At 41.5% G+C, this 21,554-nt stretch overlaps 3 protein-coding genes across 3 annotated transcripts in view; all 3 read right to left on the minus strand.

Moving 5' to 3' along the window:
• Positions 1 to 12,922, minus strand: part of LOC139159893 (zinc finger protein 850-like) — a 36,103-nt gene extending 23,181 nt beyond the window's left edge. The window contains exons 1-3 of the mRNA XM_070737343.1: positions 12,790 to 12,922; positions 7,878 to 7,950; positions 3,285 to 4,793 (exon numbers count right to left, since the gene is read on the minus strand). Of these exons, the coding sequence (XP_070593444.1) occupies positions 3,285 to 4,017 (733 nt within the window). The 5' untranslated portion in view covers positions 4,018 to 4,793; positions 7,878 to 7,950; positions 12,790 to 12,922. The remainder of the gene's footprint in view (positions 1 to 3,284; positions 4,794 to 7,877; positions 7,951 to 12,789) is intronic.
• Positions 12,923 to 15,273: 2,351 nt separating this feature from the next.
• LOC139159877 (zinc finger protein 84-like) overlaps positions 15,274 to 21,554 on the minus strand; it is a 98,695-nt gene continuing 92,414 nt past the window's right edge. The window contains exon 2 of the mRNA XM_070737312.1: positions 15,274 to 20,845. Coding sequence (XP_070593413.1) covers positions 18,414 to 20,845 — 2,432 coding nt within the window. The 3' untranslated portion in view covers positions 15,274 to 18,413. The remainder of the gene's footprint in view (positions 20,846 to 21,554) is intronic.
• LOC139159239 (zinc finger protein 572-like) lies at positions 16,490 to 18,142 on the minus strand. The gene is made up of 2 exons (XM_070736586.1): positions 17,918 to 18,142; positions 16,490 to 16,699 (listed from the first exon to the last, which is right to left on the minus strand). Exons 1-2 carry the CDS (start codon positions 18,140 to 18,142, stop codon positions 16,490 to 16,492), a joined length of 435 nt encoding a protein of 144 aa, XP_070592687.1.

Raw genomic sequence — 21,554 nt, forward strand, 5'->3', positions numbered from 1 at the left:
TTTCTTGCCTAAATGTAGAACCTTGCTTTTTTCACCATTGTATTTCATTTTATTTGATAGCACCCAATGTTCAAATCTGTCGGGATCCCTCTGTATTTGAACCTATTTATTTATTTATTTATTACTTAGATTTGTATGCCGCCCCTCTCCGAAGACTCGGGGCGGCTATGTTCTGCAGATTAGGCTATTTCTGTCAGTTTGGTGTCATCTGCAAATTTCCCCCCTTGTCCAAGTCTTTGATGAAGATGTTGAAGAGTACTGGGCCTAAAACAGAGCCTTGGGGTATTCCAGTGCATACATCCCTCCATGTAGATGCAGGTAAAAATTTAACTTTTTTAAAAATGCTAAAAAACCAGGAAGATGGTTAGCCTATAACTTGAAAAAGAAGAGTTTGATAAGTAAATTAGAAGATGAGAAAGGATGTATACATTTGCAAAATAAAATTAAGAAATAATTGAAGAATTTAATGAAAAATTATATGATAAAGAAAAATTTCAGAGTAAAAGATAATTTGGGAAGAGCTAAATTAACAAAGTGTCTGAGAATATTAAAAATATGTTTAATAAAAAAATAACAATGATGGAGTTGATGGAGGTGGCAAAAACACAGAAAAAAATAACAAGATCCAAGAACCAGATAGATTACCAGCAGAGATTTAAAAATTCTTACAAGAAATATTAAACCTGTCAATGTTATGCAAGTGAGGCCATTTTCTACTTTCACTTTCTCTCCACCTATAAATTTAATCCTGAGAAATGTGAGAGTAAACTAAATCAGGCCAAAATTCCAACAATCAATTTCTCACCTACACTTTCAAAGAGAGATCACAAATGAAATTCAAGACTTCTCAAAACTCCTGAAATGTTGCCTCATGTGAATTTCCTTGTGTGCAATAAGGGATGATTTATGCTTGAAGTAATGTCCTCAGATTGGACATTTCAAAGATTTCTCCATGGTGTGAGTCTGCTGGTATCTCATATTGCTGGAATTATAACTTAAACCTGTCCCAAAAAAAGGACATTCAAATGGTTTCTCTCCTGTGTGAATCCTCTGGGGTACCACCAGGTTGCAATTCTGACTGAAAGCTTTCCCACAGATAGGAAATTAATTATTTATTTATTTTTCTGCACAAACTTTAAATTTATACATATACCACATCAACCTGTTACAAACTTATGCATTTTTCCAATATATGATAAACAAATATCCTAAATTTACAATGTTACTTTTATTTTTTAAAAAAATATTTTTATTAATTTTCAAAGACAAACATTACAAACATAACATATAACATAAAAAGGAGCTACCATCGCTCCACTCAAGGTAGAAGTCTTCGTTCTACAGAAAAAAAAGAACTTATTGTTGTTTGAATCAATCCAGAGAATATTTTAAAATATCTATTACAACTCTCTATGTAAAAATACATCTAGTGAAATATTGAAAAATATAAGATTTAATTATAAGTTAAATCAAAATGAATAAAGTATCTATTATAACTCGCTATGTGAAAACACATCTAGTCATATATTAAAGAATATAAAGACACCCTTTCAGTGCCTCTGCAAACACTCCGTTCTCCTAGCTTTGTTAATGCAAACTCTTTCCATCTCCAAGCCGCCCCTCCCTTTTCTTTCTTCAAAAAAGAAAAAAAAAGAAACCCCTTCATCCCAGCAGCAGCAGTTTCTGTTCGTAAGGTGAAAATAGTTCGGAAGAAGAGGCAAAAAAATCTTAAACACCGGGTTCATATCTCGAAAAGTTCGTTAGAAGAGGCGTTCGTAAGACGAGGTGCCACTGAATACTGAAACGAGCCTAGTCCTTTGTCTTCATCAAACCCTTTGTCTTCGTGGAATATTAATCCTCCATGTTATGTAATATTTCCTGCAGCTGCTGCAAATGCAGTCACCGTGTAGATTCCACACAAGAAGTAATGAAACCAATAATTTTAAATTTAAATAACACTCTTTGATTGCTAAAATAGAGTTCAATTCAATACCGTTCTTATCCCCTCGGTTCCGATAAATTTAATAAAACCTTCCAGGTTCAATCTGACGCTCTATTTATAGTCTCTATGACTTTGTGAGCTGAAGCTGTTCCGGCCTATTAAAGTCCACTCACACTGGGAAATTACTTTAACTTTCTTCTTCGCCTTAATTAAATTTGTAAATTTCTGTATCAATTTTATTTGTAGGAGTATTAATCACTTTACCTTCTTCTTTCTCTGTTGATCCAAGCACTCTGCTAGACTGCTCTGGTTTTTTTCCTTGTTGTTCCTCTCTTCTAGAGGGGCCGCTATGGCCAGGCGACGGCCATTGCCAGGGCCCGGATCTTTCCTCCTGGCACTGCGGGGCAATCCTACACCTTGGGGGTAGCGGTGAATAGTCCCATGATGTTCAAAGAGCCCCTGTTCTGGATCGGACTCTCCGGGTCCGATCAGATCACTAGAAATGGGACCGCCAGGGTGAAAACTGAGGTCTGGGGACGGAGCTCCGTCGGCACCCTCCCGACAGGGCTCGTCGGCCACCGGAAGTCCTGCAATGTTACTTTTATCTCCCATCTGTTTTCCTTCTATATTTCATGTTACTAGCCTCCCTATATCTCATTCGCTTCCCTCCACCTTTTCTCCCACTCTCCCTCTTACCTTCTTCCCTCCTACCTCGCTCTCCTTCATGTGTGAGTCTTCTGGTGTTTCACCAGGTGGGAACTCTGACTAAAATTTTTCCCACAGTCAGGACATTCAAAGGGTTTCCCTCCTTTGTGAGTCCTCTGGTGTCTCACCAGGTGGGACCTCTGACTAAGACTTTTCCCAGTCAGGACATTCAAAGGGTTTCTCTCCTGTGTGAATCCTCTGGTGTTGCACTAGGCTGGAATTACGACTAAAACCTTTCCCACAGTCAGGACATTCAAAGGGTTTCTCTCCTGTGTGAGTCCTCTGGTGTCCCACCAGGCTGGAACTATCACTAAAACCTTTCTCACATTCAGGACATTCAAAGGGTTTCTCTCCTGAGTGAATCCTCTGGTGTCTCACCAGGCTGGAACAATCACTAAAACTTTTCACACAGTCAGAACATTCAAAGGGTTTCTCCCCTGTGTGAATCCTCTGGTGTTGCACTAGGCTGGAATTATGACTAAAACCTTTCCCACAGTCAGGACATTCAAAGGGTTTCTCTCCTGTGTGAGTCCTCTGGAACTATCACTAAAACTTTTCTCACATTCAGGACATTCAAACGGTTTCTCTCCTGAGTGAGTCCTCTGGTGTGTCACCAGGTGGGAACTTTGACTAAAACCTTTCCCACACTCAGGACATTCAAAGGGTTTCTCTCCTGAGTGAGTCCTCTGGTGTTTCACCAGGTGGGAACTGTGACTAAAACTTTTCCCACAGTCAGGACATTCAAAGGGTTTCTCTCCTGAGTGAGTCCTCTGGTGTGTCACGAGGTGGGAACTCTGACTAAAACTTTTCCCACAGTCAGGACATTCAAAGGGTTTCTCTCCTGAGTGAGTCCTCTGGTGTGTCACCAGGTAGGAACTCTGACTAAAACTTTTCCCACAGTCAGGACATTCAAAGGGTTTCTCTCCTGTGTGAGTCCTCTGGTGTTGCACCAGGCTGGAATTATCATTAAAACCTTTCCCACACTCAGGACATTCAAAGGGTTTCTCTCCTTTGTGAGTCCTCTGGTGTCTCACCAGGCTGGAATTTTGACTAAAACCTTTCCCACACTCGGGACATTCAAGGGGTTTCTCTCCTGTGTGAGTCCTCTGGTGTTGCACCAGGCTGGAATTATCACTAAAACCTTTCCCACAGTCAGGACATTCAAAGGGTTTCTCTCCTGAGTGAGTCCTCTGGTGTGTCACCAGGTGGGAACTGTGACTAAAACTTTTCCCACAGTCAGGACATTCAAAGGGGTTCTCTCCTGTGTGAGTCCTCTGGTGTCTCACCAGGCTGGAATTATCACTAAAACCTTTCCCACAGTCAGGATATTCAAAGGGGTTCTCTCCTGTGTGAGTCCTCTGGTGTTTCATAACTGAATTTTTTTTTGCACGGTCTGCACATTCAAAGGTTATTCAAATTGTGTTATTCCTGTGTGTGCATCCCTTAGTATGTCATGACCTGAGAATTTCTAATGAAATGTTCACACAATCTGCACATATGTCATATGTTTTCTTACTCGTGTGTCTTCTGGTGTACCACCATGTTGCCATGCTCACTAAAGACGTAACACATTGGGGTTATTTTGTGGCTTCTCCCTTGTGTAGCTGGTTCCAAGAATCACAAGGGAACTATTCTGACCAATTTTTGCTACACTGAGATAGTGTGCATGGCTCTTCTCCTGTCTAGCACCTCAATGTATAAACAGCTGTGATTTGCAACCTCTTCTTTTTCCACAAAAAAGATGCAATTTTTCCAAAACTGAGTTCATAAAAAATATGGATAATGTCTTGTTTAATGGTATTTTCGTTCAAGCCATGTTCTTCCTCACAGGGAGAGGCCTGCATTCCTGTCTGCTCTACGTGGCTTTACTGTTGACCTTTTCCTCTCAACTGACTTCCAGATATCTCCCTTTTTTGCTGATGGAGGAAAAACCATGTAACGTATCCTTGAGTTCTGCATAATCTGCTTATTCGAGCTTGAAATCTTTCTTGATTTTCTCTCTCTTGTCTAACAGCTTCTGGAAGAGGAGGAGAATTGTATGTTTTTCCAAAAGAAATGGAAAATATTTTGATTTTTCACTTGATCTTCTTCCCTTTTCAATGTTGCTTTTTATTTCAATTGTCCCGAGTGGTCTTATCGCCATCCCCTTTGTGTGTAAGATTCAAAGAAAAATAAAACTTTAATTTTTTATAAAATAATTAGAGATAATAGTTAAAAAAGAATAAAAGTATATATCATAGTGAAAAATCAAACATGCCCCAATACTAATCACTTAAATTATTTATGATTCATAGAAGACTACCGAGATCCCTGTTCAAATATCCATTCAAGTTCAGTTGTTTAATTGGGTCGATCAACATTCTTAGCAATGCAAATGACTAGCAATTGCTTCCAGCTTTGAGGATTCAGCTCCACTGATCTTAGAGGCCTATGTCTTAGAAGAACTTGGACAATTAAAGATAAATAAGGCAATGGGTCCAGATGGCATCCACCCCAGAGTTCCTAAACAACTTAGACCTGTGACTGCGACCCCCCTGACTGATTTGTTTAACCAATCCCTTTTAACGGGAGACATTCCTGATGATTGAAGAATGGCCAATGTTGTGCCTATCCACAAGAAGGGTAGTGGAGAAGAAGCTGACAACTATAGACCAGGTATCTTGACATCAGTTGTAGTTTAAATGATGGAGACTTTACTCAAAAAGAAGATAAATTAATACCTAAAAAACAATAACTTATTGGACCCAAACCAGCATGGCTTTACTAAGGGCAAATCATGTCAGACTAATCTCATTGGTTTCTTTGACTGTGTCAGAAAGGTGTTGGCTGAAGGTGGCATTGTGGATATTGCCTACCTGGACGTCAGCAAAGCCTTTCATACGGTTCCACATAAATAGATACATTAGTGAAGAGTGAACTTAATCTCTGATAGTTCAGTGGATTTGCAGCTGGCTGAAGCTGCAAATGTTTGTGAGTGACATAGGGGAAGGTTTGGTAGGGAGGTTTTGCCCATTTGCCGATGACTCTACAGTATGCAATAGGGTTGATATTCCTGGAGGCATCTGTAATATGGCAAATGATTTAGCTTTAGTAAACAAGTGGTCAAAACAATGGAAACTGCAGTTTAATGTTTCCAAATGTAAAATAATGCACTTGGGGGAAAGGAATCCTCAATCTGAGTATTGTATTGGCAGTTCTGTGTTAGCAAAAACTTCAAAAGACAAGGATTTAGGGGTAGTGATTTCTGACAGTCTCAAAATGGGTGAACAGTGCGGTCACGTGGTAGGGAAAGCAAGTAGAATGCTTGGCTGCATAGCTAGAAATATAACAAGCAGGAAGAGGGATATTGTGATCCCGCATTATATAGCACTGGTGAGACCACATTTGGAATACTGTGTTCAGTTCTGGAGACCTCACCTACAAAAAGATATTGACAAAACTGAACAGGTCCAAAGACGGGCTACAAAAATGGTGGAGGGTAATAAACATAAAACCTATCAGAAAAGACTTAGTGAACTCAATCTGTATAGAGAGGAGGCACAATCTGCGGTTAGTTGGGGGAAAGATCAGAAGCAACATGAGAAAATATTTTATGAAAAAGTAGTAGATGCTTGGAAATAACTTCAAGCAGACATGGTTGGTAAATCCACATCAACTGAATTTAAACATGCCTGGGATAAACATCCATCCATCCTAAGATAAAATATAGGAAATAGCATAAGAGCAGACTAGGTGGACATTGAGGTCTTTTTCTGCCGTCAATCTTCTAGGTTTCTATGTTGCTGTGATTATCATCAAATGTATTTTGAACTGCTGGGGATATATAATTGGAGATATCGTGCTTCCCCGAAGATAAGACAGGCGACCGTCTCATGGTGTGATGCAATTTGGGGGTTCCAGGGCAGGCGGGGTGGAGCAGGGTTGGGGCAGGTCACCCATCCTACATGGGACATGGAGTTCCGTCGCATTCCTGATGTTGTATTCACTGACCCCCGTCCGGAGGTAGGAGAAAGAAACTCTTGAGCGCTGCCTGAGGAAGAGCTGACAGCCAAACTCCCAGCAGAGCTCAGTGGCAGAAGCAGCCGGCTATGCACTTCCTGGTTCACCTCTCTGGCGCGTGTCCCCCTCTCTCTCTGTAGTGAGGAGGGGGGAAGAGGGCACGAGAGAAAAGCACCAGCAGGAACCTTTTGACTAAATGCAATAAATCTTTCCCCTTTCGCTCCAAGAGTCTCATGAACACTCATTTCTGGCTGGATTTTGAAGGGAGAAAGATCTCCTGTGTGTGGGAAGCATGTTTGGAAAAGACAAGGAAGTGCAGCTCAGCGCAGCTAGAAGTTTGGCTGTCAGCTCGGTGTATTTCCCCTCCCGCTTTGCTCAGGAGCCAGAGGCGGAGGAGGATCCGTGTCCTTCAGGGCCTCCCAATGCACCACCCTCGCCTGCATCCCCCCCCCCCCCCGTCTGAAGGGAGGGAGGTGGAGGGTGAAGAGTCCCAAGCCAGTGAGTGAACAGGAGGCCACCCTCACTTGCTGGAGTGGCTCAGATGGTGATTGTGCCCATACTGGTACGTCTGCCCAAATCCCAGTGACTCTGAGTGGTTTCCAACATTAAAAACTGCAACACAAAACGATGCCTCAGCAATGCTACCAACAACACACTCAGGTCAACTACTTGATCGGTTCCATCTCTATTCAAGGTCTCTAGACAAGCTGACAAAATCATGTCTTAAGGGCCGTTTGGAAAAGCAACAAGGTGAGGGGGAATTGTATTCCTAGGGCGATGATATTCCATAAAGAAAGGGCCACCACTGAGAACGCCCTTTTTGGGGGATGCATAGAAACATAGAAGATTGATGGCAAAAAAACACCTCATGGTCCATGTAGTCTGCCCTTATACTATTTCCTGTATTTTATCTTAGGATGGATCTATGTTTATCCCAGGCATGTTTCAATTCAGTTCCTGTGGATTTACCAACCACATCTGCTGGAAGTTTGTTCCAAGCATCTACTACCCTTTCAGTAAAATAATATTTTCTCCCATTGCTTCTGATATTTCCCCCAACTAACCTCAGATTTTGCCCCCTTATTTTTGTGTTCACTTTCATATTAAATACACTTCCCTCTTGAACCTTATTTACCGCTAACCTGGACTGATTTATTAAAAGACAAACGTTAGATGAAGCTGACACTACTGAGCCTGATGTTCTTTAGATTGAAATAAATTGGGGGCTCACCTTGGAGGGATATAAACAGTACCAGTACACGGTACAGGGTCCGCCAGAAATCTGATGACACCAAAGGGTTCCCCTGAAGAAAAAAGGTTGATAAACACGGCAGTGAGTGAACAGGAGGCATTTCAAATTGACGTAGGCAGAGCCCAGATGAGCGCAGGGCTTGAGAAGCAGACGTCCCTGTCGCCGTCCCTTTCGGCTCAGTCTCTTGCTCCCCCTCCCTCCCTCCCTCCCTCCCTCCCTCTCTTGCTGGACTGGCTCAGCTGCTCTGGGCTGCCTTCAGCAGTCGTTTGAAACATGCTCCTATCTGCAATGAAGGAATCAATGCTTGCCTCCTGTTCTTCACAGGCAGGAGCGTGCTTCAAACTTTCATAGTCAGAGTCCAGAGGAGCTTAACTCGTCCTGCGGTGTGTGTGTGTTTGTGCAGCTGTCTCTCGCTTGCCCTCGCTCTCCCAGCCAAAAGTTCCTGCTGGAGAAAGACCGGCTCCAGGCATGTCTCCCCTCTTTCCCCGGAAAGTATTGGGGGGGCTTATTATGCATGACTTGAAAAGTCCTGTTGGGCTTATTTTCTGGACATTTCTTATTTTCAGGGCCATTGACCCTCAGGGTGGAAAAAACTCCTATGGTAGAAAGGGGTGGGTGGATGCGGGGGAGAAAAAGTGTTAAAAGCAGGAAGTGGCCTAAACCCAATTACCAGGGATAATTCTCTCTAAGGGTTAAATTGACTGAGATGTCTATTCCTAGAATGACTTCTAGGAAGAAGAGTTGTAAAATGGGTTTAGGGAAACATAGAAACATAGAAGTCTGACGGCAGAAAAAGACCTCATGGTCCATCTAGTCTGCCCTTATACTATTTTCTGTATTTTATCTTAGGATGGATATATGTTTATCCCAGGCATGTTTAAATTCAGTTACTGTGGATTTATCTACCACGTCTGCTGGAAGTTTGTTCCAAGGATCTACTACTCTTTCAGTAAAATAATATTTTCTCATGTTGCTTTTGATATTTCCCCCAACTAACTTCAGATTGTGTCCCCTTGTTCTTGTGTTCACTTTCCTAATAAAAACACTTCCCTCCTGGACCTTATTTAACCCTTTAATATATTTAAATGTTTCGATCATGTCCCCCCTTTTCCTTTTGTTCTCCAGACTATACAGATTGAGTTCATTAAGTCTTTCCTGATACGTTTTATGCTTAAGACCTTCCACCATTCTTGTAGCCCGTCTTTGGACCCGTTCAATTTTGTCAATATCTTTTTGTAGGTGAGGTCTCCAGAACTGAACACAGTATTCCAAATGTGGTCTTACCAGCATTCTATATAGTGGGATCATAATCTCCCTCTTCCTGCTTGTTATACCTCTAGCTATGCAGCCAAGCATCCTACTTGCTTTCCCTACCGCCTGACTGCAGGTATAGGAGGTATAGGAGATATAGGAGAGCAAGAGGACAGCGGACGGAAGACACTCTAGTGCACTTGTACTCGCCCGTTACTGACCTCTTAGGAATCTGGATAGGTCAATCGTGGATAATCTAAGGGTAAAGTGTTGGGGGTTTGGGGATGACACTATGGAATCCGGTAATGAGTTCTACGCTTCGACAACTCGGTTACTGAAGTCATATTTTTTACAATCAAGTTTGGAGCGGTTAATATTAAGTTTAAATCTGTTTTGTGCTCTTGTGTTGTTGTGGTTGAAGCTGAAGTAGTCGCCGACAGGCAGGACATTGCAGCATATGATCTTGTGGACAATACTTAGATCTTGTTTAAGGCGTCTTAGTTCTAGGCTTTCTAGGCCCACGATTGAAAGTCTAGTCTCGTAGGGTATTCTGTTTCGAGTGGAGGAGTGAAGGGCTCTTCTGGTGAAGTATCTTTGACATTTTCAAGGGTGTTAATGTCTGTGATGCGATATGGGTTCCAAACGGATGAGCTATATTTGAGGATGGGTCTAGCGAATGTTTTGTAAGCTCTGATAAGTAGTGTGAGATTGTCAGAGCAGAAGCTACATAGGATTAGTTTTTTCCACTCTGAGGGTCAATGGCTGGGCAGCACCTGGTGAGTTTCTTAAGTTTAAGGAGCGGGGAAGAGAGAGACTCAAGAATGCGGAATAGAACGGAAAATCCTTTCCGAGGGAAAGAGACAAGATTGAGGCTTAAATGGATGGATGGCTCTGCGAGTTTGAGGAATAAAGAAGCAGGGGGGCTTCAATACATACACTCCTTTGAAAGTCACCAGCTGGAAACCCCCCTGCCCGTCTGTGGGAAATCCACACCTCCCCTCCCTCTTTCTTCTCCAATGGTCTGATAAAGAACTATGCTGCAATGGGCTGCAGGATGTCACTCAAAATCCATATCCTTGATGCTCATCTTCATAAGTTCAAAGAGAACATGGGAGCTTATTCAGAGGGGCAAGGCGAGCGCTTTCACCAGGACATTATGAACTTTAAACGCCGTTACCAAGGACAATATAACGAAAACATGCTGGGCGACTATATTTGGGGATTGATTTGTGAAACTGATTTGCAGTATAGTCGTAAATCTCAGAAAACCGCACACTTCTGAACAGTTTTTGGTAATCTGTGTAAATTTGCAATGCGTATAGATAGTGTTCTTAGTCTGACTGTACAAATGAGAAGATGCAAAATCGTCTGCTTCTATAGTAAAAATGCATAATTTTCATTGCCGTGGTCACAAAAGCGAAGTTTATGATGAATGTAAGCAATTTTAATTTGTTTTAGACATAAGCAATTGGAATATAACATTTAAAAGCTGGGAACAAAATTTGTGTTACATAGTGTTATCATTCACTCCATAAAACAAACTAAAAAACACTTGTTGGTCAGGGGGAAAGGTCTAATGACCCCGGGTCTGGTGAAAAAGATGAGTCTTTAAACTTTTTCGGAAGGCAAGCAGGGTAGGAGCAGTGCGAACCTCCTTCCTCCTATTTTTGTCCTCTGAGTCTACCACCTCTAATATTCAACTTTCTTCCTAATTAATCGCTAAAACGTAACTTCCAAAAATAGTCATTATCTCTTATGCCTCTTGATTTTAGGCCCTATGTCTCCCTCTGCTCAATTGGTATCTTGACTCATCATTTTTTAAGTTCTAGATGCACTAAATTTTTAATTTCTTCTCCCCTTTCATCTCTCCCTTCCAACAGTCCAACTTTTTAAATTTTTAACTCATTCTCTATATTTAAATAAATACAATTTTTGTCATTACATTACATCCATTGGTTAATAACATTTTAAATTGCCCATAACAAAAAAAATCCAACTTTAAGAATATTGATTATAAAGATCTTATATTATTCCAAAAATATCAATAATCATCTGAATTCTTTCAATATTAAAGCGGTTTCATGGCTTATACAAATCTTATATAAAACAAATGTTATAAAAAGGGGTAATAATTGTCCAAATTATATATCCTTCCAACAATTGACCTACTATAGTCTAATATATTTCCCTTTTTTTCTTTATTCTTTTTTTCTATTATTTTTTAATAAAATAATTCTAAAAAAATTATGACATTGTCAATCGCTCATTCTTTTAATCTTTCAAATATTTCCCTTCCAATCCAACTGTCATGATCTTTCCTTTTTCTTTCTTTTATTTTTCTACCAATAACTTCCCCAACTTATTTTCTTCGTTTTGAATGTATTATTTGTGTAGAAACTACACTGTAGGTATATTCTCAATCCCTTCTAGTCTCTTCTCACTATTACCCCCTCATTTTTAATTGCATCTTCTGGTACCAATATGCTCCTGTTGCTTTTTTCTTGTCACTCTCAATCCCAGTGTAATCATTATAAATGCCAACATAATTGTCAAGCTGTCTTTACTATCAAGTTACTTTTCATTATATTCCAGCTTTTTTCCTGTGTTTTTTTCCACCTCTAAAGTCCAGAAGACATGTTTTTAAATCTTAATGAGTGTATTTTAACATCCCAGCGAATTCTTCATAAACACACACCTCCATTTTGTCAAATTCACACTTTCCTTGTGGACTTTGGACTTGACTTTCAATAGATTTGAACACTGGTCTCTATCCAACAACATGAAATTAAAGAGAGAGAAAAGTAGGTTTTACACTTAGCCAAGAAAAACCAAATAGGAAGTAGAGAATAGATACAACATGGCTCAATAGCAGTAACTATGAAGTTACTTGAAGTTCTATCAAAGTGAACAATCCCCTAAAAAGAGCAAACAGTATTAGTATCAATTTACGATGCTTTAGAAAGATCACATTTAGGATTACTGCAACTTGTTTTGATTACCACAATATTTAAAAAAGTGTAGTAGAGTCTCTATAAAAACAACAGAGAAGAGAAGTAGGGATGATTAGGGGGCTGGAGGCTAAAAGATATAAAGAAGAGTTGCAGGAATTGGGTATGTCTAGTCCAGTGAAAGGAAGGGCTAGGTATGACGTGAGAGCCATTTTTCAACACTTGAGGGGTCCAGAAGAAGGGGGTTAACTTATTTTGCAATGCACCAGGAGGCAAGACAAGAAGCAGCAGATGGAAACTAATCCAGGAGAGAACCAGCCTACAACTACGGAGAATTTTCCTGACACTGAGAACATGGTATTGGTCAGGGGTCGGAATAGAAGACCCCCAAGGTCCCTCCGAACTCTCTCACAACCCCCAGTGATGGAGCATCCACAACCTCTGGAGGGAAGCCATTCCCAGAGAATCAACCTTAACTTGAGACTTTTTCAATCTTCCCACCAGCAGAAAATTGCAGCCACGTGTTTCACAGCGTGCAGCATCAGTGGGATTAAATTTGGGCAGGGGAGGAACCTGCAGCACCAGCAGCTGACACGGTTCAGCCCTGTTACTTCTCTGCTTCAAGACTGTGGGGGGCACCAAACAGCCCGACTTGCTCCCGGAATCTCCCCCCAAAGCTGCCCTCAACTCACCGTTCAGCTGCTGCTTCCTTCCGCGGAAGAGCACAAAAGCCGCTCTGCACCCCACCTCCCTCCCATGTGTCTTCCGGAAGAGGAAGTTCTCTATTTCTCTCTGATCTTTTCTAGCAATTCCGTACTCGATCGTTTTAACTCCTCTATCAGGCATGTTTCAGGCAAAGATATTGCGTATGTGACTGCCATCTCCTGATAGCGGGAGAAAAACACTCTTGTCCCGTCTCTAAGGCTTTTGCAAGATGTTTTCACTGTATAAATGCTGTCAAATCTTTTTCACTTTACAAGTGAGCCTAGTGAAATAGTCAAATGTGATGCTACTTGCCTTATCAAGATTAGATATGTGCTGAGCCCTACATTTATTTGATTTTAATGACTTTTCATTTATAACAAACCAACGTACAAAACGCAAAATGTACATATCTAAAAGACCAACATACAAAGGGGGGGGGGGATATTTTCCCCTAAATTTATTTTTCCAAGGAAATATTTTTATTTATCAAAACGTGTACATGATAACAGGTATAAACATAAAGAAAAGCAAAATAGGTATAGGTAAATTTGGACAATAGGATAGGAACGGTTGGCGCAGTGGTGCACTTATTCACCCCCCATACAGACCACTTAGGAAATGGGTGAAGTTGATTGTACTCTGAGGTTAAAGTTGTGGGGGTTTTGGGAACAAACCACAGAGTCAGGTAAGGTGTGCCGGGCATTGGTCATTCTGCTGCTGAAGTTACATTTTCTGCAGTCAGGTTTGGAGCCATTTACATTGAGTTTCAATCTATTGTGTGCTTGTGTGTTGTTACTGAGGTATTAATTGACAGGTAGAACAGTGTGCCAGATGATTTTATGAACTACATTAAGATCAGATTGAAGGCGACGAACCTCTAAATTTTTTTAGCACAAAATTTCAAGTCTGTTGGAATAAGGTATTCAGTTCTGAGAAGAGGAGTATTCTTCTTGCAAAATATTTCTGGAGTCTCTCAATTGTAAATGTTCATGAAGGTTTAAAGAATGACACAATCGTCTTTGTTCAGGGTGACTCTCAGTGGAAATCAAAACTCTCTATATCCCAAAACTTCAAGACTGATTTCCCACAGCTCCTAAGTATTTATTACATTGTAGCACCATTAGACCAAACACTCTAAGGGAGACATCTTCATTCCTATGGTCTGCATCCAAGAGCCACCAGCATACCTGAAGGAAGAAATGGTATATCTGCTAAATGCTAAAATCCATGTTCCTCTGTAAATTGACCTATAAAGAAGTCTCCAGAGACTTCAGTATGAACAGTATGCAGCAGGGTTTAGAAAATGGGGCCTACAAAAGAGGGAGTGATAGCCTCTATATAGTAGAAGAAATATTTTCAAAAGTATTTTTAAAAAACAAAAAGAAAATAGCCCATCAAACTATATAGCGGACAACCAGGCAAACAACAACAACAACAAGACCTTGGAGATCTTCTAGTCCAAACTCTCTGCTTAGGCAGGAAACCCTACACTACTTCAGACAAATGGTTATCCAACATCTGCTTAAAAACTTCCAGTGTTGGAACGTTCACAACTTCAGGAAGCAATATGTTCCACTGATTAATTGTTCTAACTGTCAGGAAATTTCTTAGTTCTAAGTTACTTCTCTCCTTGTTTAGTTTGTTGCTTCTTGTTCTACCCTCAGGTGCTTTGGAGAATAGATTGACTCCCTTTTCTTTGTGGCATCCCCTGAGATATTGGAACACTGCTATCATGCCTCCCATGTTCCTTCTTTTCATTAAACTAGACATACCCAGTTCCTGCAACCGTTCTTCATATACCAAGGCATTATAAATTGGTATTAACACTTCATGTGATCTTGATTCTATCCCTCTGTTAATGCAGGCTAGAACAGTTTTGGCTTTTTTGGCAGCTGCTGCACACAGCTGGCTCATATTTAAATGGTTGTCCACTAGGGCTCGAAGATCCCTCACAGTTACTACTGTTGAGCAATGTACCACATATACTGTACTTGTGGGGAAAAATTTCTTGCCTAAATGTAGAACCTTTCTTTTTTCACCATTGTATTTTATTTCATTTGATAGCACTCAATGTTCAAGTTTGTCAAGATCCTTCTGTATTTTGTACCTATCTTCTGGATTCCTGCCAGTTTGGTGTCATCTGCAAATTTGTCCCCTCGTCCAAGTCATTGATGAAGACGTTGAAGTGTACTGGGCCTAAAACAGAGCCTTGGGGTATTCCAGTGCATACATTCCTCCATGCAGGTAAAAGTTTAACTTTTTAAAAAATGCCAAAAAAAACAGGAAGATGGTTAGCCTCTAACTTGAAAAAGAAGAGTTTGATAAGTAAATTAGAAGATGAAAAAGGAGGTATACATTTTAGAAACAAGATTAAAAAATAATTGAAGAATTTAATTAAAAATTATATGATAAAGAAAACTTTCAGAGTAAAAGATAATTTGGGAACAGCTAAATTAACAAAAGTGCATGAGAATATTTAAAATGTTTAATGAAAAAATAACAATGATGGAGTTGATGGAGGGGGTAAAAACACACAAAAAATAATAAGACCCCTGAACCAGATAGATTACCAGCAGAGATTTAAAAACTCTTACAAGACATATTAAACCTGTCAATGTTATGCGAGTGAGGCCATTTTCCACTTTCCTTTTCTCTCCACCTATAAATTTAATCCTGAGAAATGTGAGAGTAAACTAAATCAGGCCAAAATTCCAACAATCAATTTCTCACCTACACTCTCAGAGAGAGATTACAAATGAAATTCAAGACTTCTAAAATGTTACCTCATGTCAATTTCCTTGTGTGCAATAAGGGATGATTTATGCTTGAAGTTGTTCTGCCGGCGTGTCCCAACCACAACAGAAGTAATGTCCACAGATTGGACATTTCAAAGATTTCTCCATGGAGTGAGTCTGCTGGTGTCTCACAAGGCTGGAATTATAACTAAAAGCTTTCCCACAAAAAGGACATTTAAATGGTTTCTCTCCAGTGTGAATCCTCTGGGGTACCACCAGGTTGCAATTCTGACTGAAAGCTTTCCCACAGATAGGAAATTCAATATTTTTCTTTTCTCCCACACAAACTTTAAATTTATACATATGCTACATCAACATGTTACAAACTTGTACATTTTTCCAATATATGATAAACAAATATCCTAAATTTGCACTGTTACTTTTATCTCCCATCTGTTTTCCTTCTATATTTCATGTTACTAGCCTCCCTCTACCTCATTCGCTTCCCTCCAACTTTTCTCCCTCTCTCCCTCTTACCTTCTTCCCTACTACCTCACTCTCCTTCCTGTGTGAGTCTTCTGGTGTCTCACCAGGCTGGAATTAACACTCAAACGTTTCCCACAGTGAGGACATTCAAAGGGTTTCTCTCCTGTGTGAACCATCTGATGTCTCACCAGACTGTAATTATCACCAAAACGTTTCCCACAGTCAAGACACTCAAAGGATTTGTCTCCTGTGTGAGTCCTCTGGTGTCTCATCAGACTGGAATCATCACTAAAACTTTTCCCACAGTCAGGACATTAAAAGGGTTTCTCTCCTGTGTGAGTCCTCTGGTGTCTCACCAGGTGGGAACTCTGACTAAAACTTTTCCTAATCAGGACATTCAAAGGGTTTCTCTCCTGTGTGAGTCCTCTGGTGTGTCACCAGGTGGGAACTCTGACTAAAACTTTTCCTAGTCAGGACATTCAAAGGGTTTTTCTCCTGTGTGAATCCTCTGGTGTCTCATCAGACTGGAATCATCACTAAAACTTTTCCCACAGTCAGGACATTCAAAGGGTTTCTCTCCTGTGTGAGTGCTCTGGTGTCTCACCAGGTCGGAACTCCAATGAAAACCTTTCCCACAGTCGGCACATTCAAAGGGTTTCTCTCCTGTGTGAGTCATCTGGTGTTTCACCAGACTGGAATTATCACTAAAACCTTTCCCACAGTCAGGACATTCAAAGGGTTTCTCTCCTGTGTGACTCCTCTGGTGTGTCACCAGGTGGGAACTCTGACTAAAACTTTTCCCACAGTAAGGGCATTCAAACGGTTTCTCTCCTGTGTGAGTCCTCTGGTGTTTAATGACTGAAATTGTGACTGAAATTGTGACTGAATTTGTGGCTGTTTTAAAAGGTGACAGCTGGGCTGGGGGGCTTCCCAGCAACCCCCCCAGCCCGGCTGTGACCTTTTAAAACAGGCGCGCGGCTTCCCAGCCGTCTCCCGAAGCCGAACGCCAAACCCAAACTTCCGCGTTCGGCGTTCGGAGGCTGCTGGGAAGCCCCGCCGCCCGGCTATCACCTTTTTTAAAAGCCTGGGGGCTTCTCGGCGGCCTCCCCAACGCCGAACGCAGAAGTTCGGGTTTGGCGTTCGGCGTTGGGGAGGTCGCTGAGAAGCCCCCAGGCTGTTTTAAAAGGTGACAGCCGGGCAGCAGCGGTTTTTTTGCGGGGGTTTTTTTGGTTGCATGGATTAATTGACTTTACATTGTTTCCTATGGGAAACAATGTTTCGTCTTACGAACCTTTCGTCTTACGAACCTCCCCCTGGAACCAATTAGGTTTGTAAGACGAGGTATGAATGTACTTTGCTTACTTGGAGAGCGGCATAAAAAATCAACATCTTTTTGTTCCGCAACGTTGAAACTCCACCCTTCTTCTTTACTAGTCCCGTGACATGCCAATTACCTCACCCAATTATTTAACCCATTCATCTCCTTAATATCTTCTTCCAGACCTTTGCTCTCTACGTTTCTGAATTCTTCTGAATTTAGGATTAACCCAGCGTGCCTCTAATTCTCCCTCACCAGATCCTGAACTCATAGCCCCATCCTGTGACTGGCCTCCCACCTGTTCTACTACCTGTTAACCCCGGGGGGCCCACTACTTCATAAACACTATCTGAATCTGAGTCCTCAATATCTTCATCATCCTCCAACTGATCAAGAGTATGTACAACACTTTCAAAGAGAGATCACAAATCAAATTCAAGACTTCACTAAACTCTTGAAATGTTGCCTCATGTCAATTTCCTTATGTGCAATGAGGGATGATTTATGCTTGAAGTAATGTCCACAGATTGGACATTTCAAAGATTTCTCCATGGTGAGAGTCTGCTAGTGTCTCACAAGGATGGAATTATAACTAATACCTTTCCCACAAAAAGGACATTCAAATGGTTTCTCTCTTGTGGGAATCCTCTGGTGTGTCACCAGGTGGGAATTCAAACTAAAACTTTTCCCACAGTCAGGACATTCAAAGGGTTTCTCTCTTCTGTGAATCCTCTGGGGTACCACCAGGTTGCTATTCTGGCTGAAAGCTTTCCCACAGATAGGAAAATGATTATTTTTCATTTTCCCCCACAAACTTTAAATTTATACATATACCACATCAACATGCTACAAACTTGTACATTTTTCCAATATATGATAAACATATATCCTAAATTTGCACTGTTACTTTTATCTCCCATCTGTTTTACTTCTATATTTCATGTTACTGGCCTGCCTCTCTCTCATTCGCTTCCCTCTACCTTTCTCCCTATCTCCCTCTTCCCTTCTTCCCTCCTACCTCCCTCTTCTTCCTGTGTGAGTCTTCTGCTGTGTAACCAGGTGGGAACTCTGACTAAAACTTTTCCCAGTCAAGACATTCAAACGGTTTCTCTCCTGTGTGAGTCCTCTGGTGTGTCACCAGGTTGGAACTCCGACTAAACCTTTTCCTACAGTAAGGACATCCAAAGGGTTTCTCTCCTGTGTGAGTCCTCTGGTGTTGCACCAGGCTGGAATTAACACTAAAACCTTTCCCACAGTCAGGACATTCAAAGGGTTTCTCTCCTGTGTGAGTCCTCTGGTGTGTCAACAGGTGGGAACTCTGACTAAAACTTTTCCTACAGTAAGGACATCCAAAGGGTTTCTCTCCTGTGTGAATCCTCTGGTGTCTCACCAGGCTGGAATTATCACTAAAACATTTCCCACAGTCAGGACATTCAAAGGGTTTCTCTCCTGTGTGAATCCTCTGGTGCTGCACCAGGCTGGAATTAACACTAAAACCTTTCCCACAGTCAGGACATTCAAAGGGTTTCTCTCCTGTGTGAATCCTCTGGTGTGTCAACAGGTGGGAACTCTGACTAAAACTTTTCCCACAGTCAGAACATTCAAAGGGTTTCTCTCCTGTGTGAGTCCTCTGGTGTGTCACCAGGTAAGGACGCCAACTAAAACTTTTCCCACAGTCATGGCATTCAAAGGGTTTCCCTCCTGAGTGAGTCCTCTTGTGTTGCACCAGCCTGGAATTAACACTAAAACCTTTCCTACAGTCAGGACATTCAAAGGGTTTTTCTCCTGTGTGAATCCTCTCGTGTGTCACCAGGTGGGAACACGGACTAAAACTTTTCCCACAGTCAGAACATTCAAACGGTTTCTCTCCTGTGCAAGTCCTAAGGTGTTGTACCAGGCTGGACTTATCACTAAAACATTTCTCACAGTAAGGACATTGAAAGGGTTTCTCTCCTGTGTGAATCCTCTGGTGTCTCACCAGGCTGGAATTATCACTAAAACATTTCCCACAGTAAGGACATTCAAAGGGCTTCTCTCCTGTGTGAATCCTCTGGTGTTGCACCAGGCTGGAATTTTGACTAAAACTTTTCCCACAGTCAGGACATTCAAAGGGTTTCTCTCCTGTGTGAATCCTCTCGTGTGTCACCGGGTGGGAACACGGACTAAAACTTTTCCCACAGTCAGAACATTCAAACGGTTTCTCTCCTGTGCAAGTCCTATGGTGTTGTACCAGGCTGGACTTATCACTAAAACATTTCTCACAGTAAGGACATTGAAAGGGTTTCTCTCCTGTGTGAATCCTCTGGTGTCTCACCAGGCTGGAATTATCACTAAAACATTTCCCACAGTAAGGACATTCAAAGGGCTTCTCTCCTGTGTGAATCCTCTGGTGTTGCACCAGGCTGGAATTTTGACTAAAACTTTTCCCACAGTCAGGACATTCAAAGGGTTTCTCTCCTGTGTGAATCCTCTGGTGTGTCACCAGGTGGGAACTCTGACTAAAACTTTTCCCACAGTCAGAACATTCAAACGGTTTCTCTCCTGTGTGAGTCCTCTGGTGTTTTACCAGGGTGGAACTGCAACTAAATCTTTTTTCACAGACAGGACATTCAAAGGGTTTCTCTCCTGTGTGAGTCCTCTGGTGTTCCACCAGGTTCCTCCACTGTCTAAAACTTTTCCCACAGTCAGGGCATTCAAAGGGTTTCTCTCCTGAGTGAGTCCTCTGGTGTGTCACCAGGTGAGAACTATCAATAAAGCTTTTCCCACAGTCAGGACATTCAAAGGGTTTCTCTCCTGTGTGAGTCCTCTGGTGTGTCACCAGGTGGGGACGCTGACTAAAACTTTTCCCACAGTCATGGCATTCAAAGGGTTTCTCTCCTGAGTGAGTCCTCTGGTGTTGCACCAGGCCTGAATTAACACTAAAACCTTTCCCACAGTCAGGACATTCAAAGGGTTTCTCTCCTGTGTGAATCCTCTGGTGTGTCACCAGGTTGGAATTTTGACTAAAACTTTTCCCACAGTCAGAACATTCAAACAGTTTCTCTCCTGTGTGAGTCCTCTGGTGTTGAACCAGGCTGGACTTATCACTAAAACATTTCCCACAGTAAGGACATTCAAAGGGTTTCTCTCCTGTGTGAATCCTCTGGTGTCGCACCAGGCTTGAATTTTGACTAAAACATTTCCCACAATCAGGACATTCAAAGGGTTTCTCTCCTGTGTGAATCCTCTGGTGTTGCACCAGGCTGGAATTAACACTAAAACATTTCCCACAGTCAGGACATTCAAAGGGTTTCCATCCTGTATGAATCCTCTGGTGTGTCACCAGGTGGGGACGCTGGCTAAAACTTTTCCCGCAGTCAGGACATTCAAAGGGTTTCCATCCTGTATGAGTCCTCTGGTGTCTCACCAGGTGGGGACGCTGACTAAATCTTTTCCCACAATCATGGCATTCAAAGGGTTTCACTCCTGTGCGAGTCCTCTTGTGTTTCATGACTGAAATTGTTACTGGATTTTTTTACACAGTCTGCACATTCAAGTCTTGGGTTTGACTGGAATTCTCTCTTTGAAACTTTCCTCACAGAAAGGATATTCAAATTGTGTTATTCCTGTGTCTGCATCCTTTAGTGTGTCATGACCTGAGAATTTCTAATGAAATGTTCACACAATCTACACAGTCATATGTTTCCTTAGTCATGTGTGTCTTCTATGTTGCCATGCTCACTAAAGATGTAACACATTGGGGTTCTTTTGTGGCTTCTATCTTGTGTAGTTGGTTCCAAGAATCACAAGGGAAATGTTCTGACCAATTTTTGCTAGACTGAGATAGTGTGCATAGCTCTTCTCCTCTCTAGCTCCTCAATGTATAAACAGCTGTGATTTGCAATCTCTTGTTTTTCCACAAAAAAGCTGCAATTTTTCCAAAGCTGAGTTCATCAAAAATATGGACAATGCCTTGTTTAGTTGTACTTTCATTCAAGCCATTTTCTTCCTCACAGGGAGAGGCCTGCATTGCTGTCTGCTCTACATGGCTTCATTATTGACCTTTTTCTCTCAACTGACTTCCAGATATCTCCCTTTTTTGCTGATGGAGGAAAAACAATGTAACGTATCCTTGAGTTCTGCATAATCTGCTTATTCGAGCTTGAAACCTCTCTTGATTTTCTCTCTCTTATCTAACAGCTGCTGGAGGAGGAGAATTGAATGGTTTTCTGAA

This window comes from Erythrolamprus reginae, chromosome 2 (genome assembly GCF_031021105.1).
Source record: "Erythrolamprus reginae isolate rEryReg1 chromosome 2, rEryReg1.hap1, whole genome shotgun sequence".
NCBI lineage: Eukaryota > Metazoa > Chordata > Lepidosauria > Squamata > Dipsadidae > Erythrolamprus > Erythrolamprus reginae.

Coding starts and splice junctions, on each gene's coding strand:
- LOC139159239 (XM_070736586.1), bottom strand. CDS start 18,142: ATGAAAAATAATCATTTTCCTATCTGTGGGAAAGCTTTCAGCCAGAAT. Junction 16,700..17,917: donor TTAGTTATAATTCCATCCTT/GTGAGACACTAG, acceptor GTGAAACACCAG/ATGACTCACACAGGAGAGAA.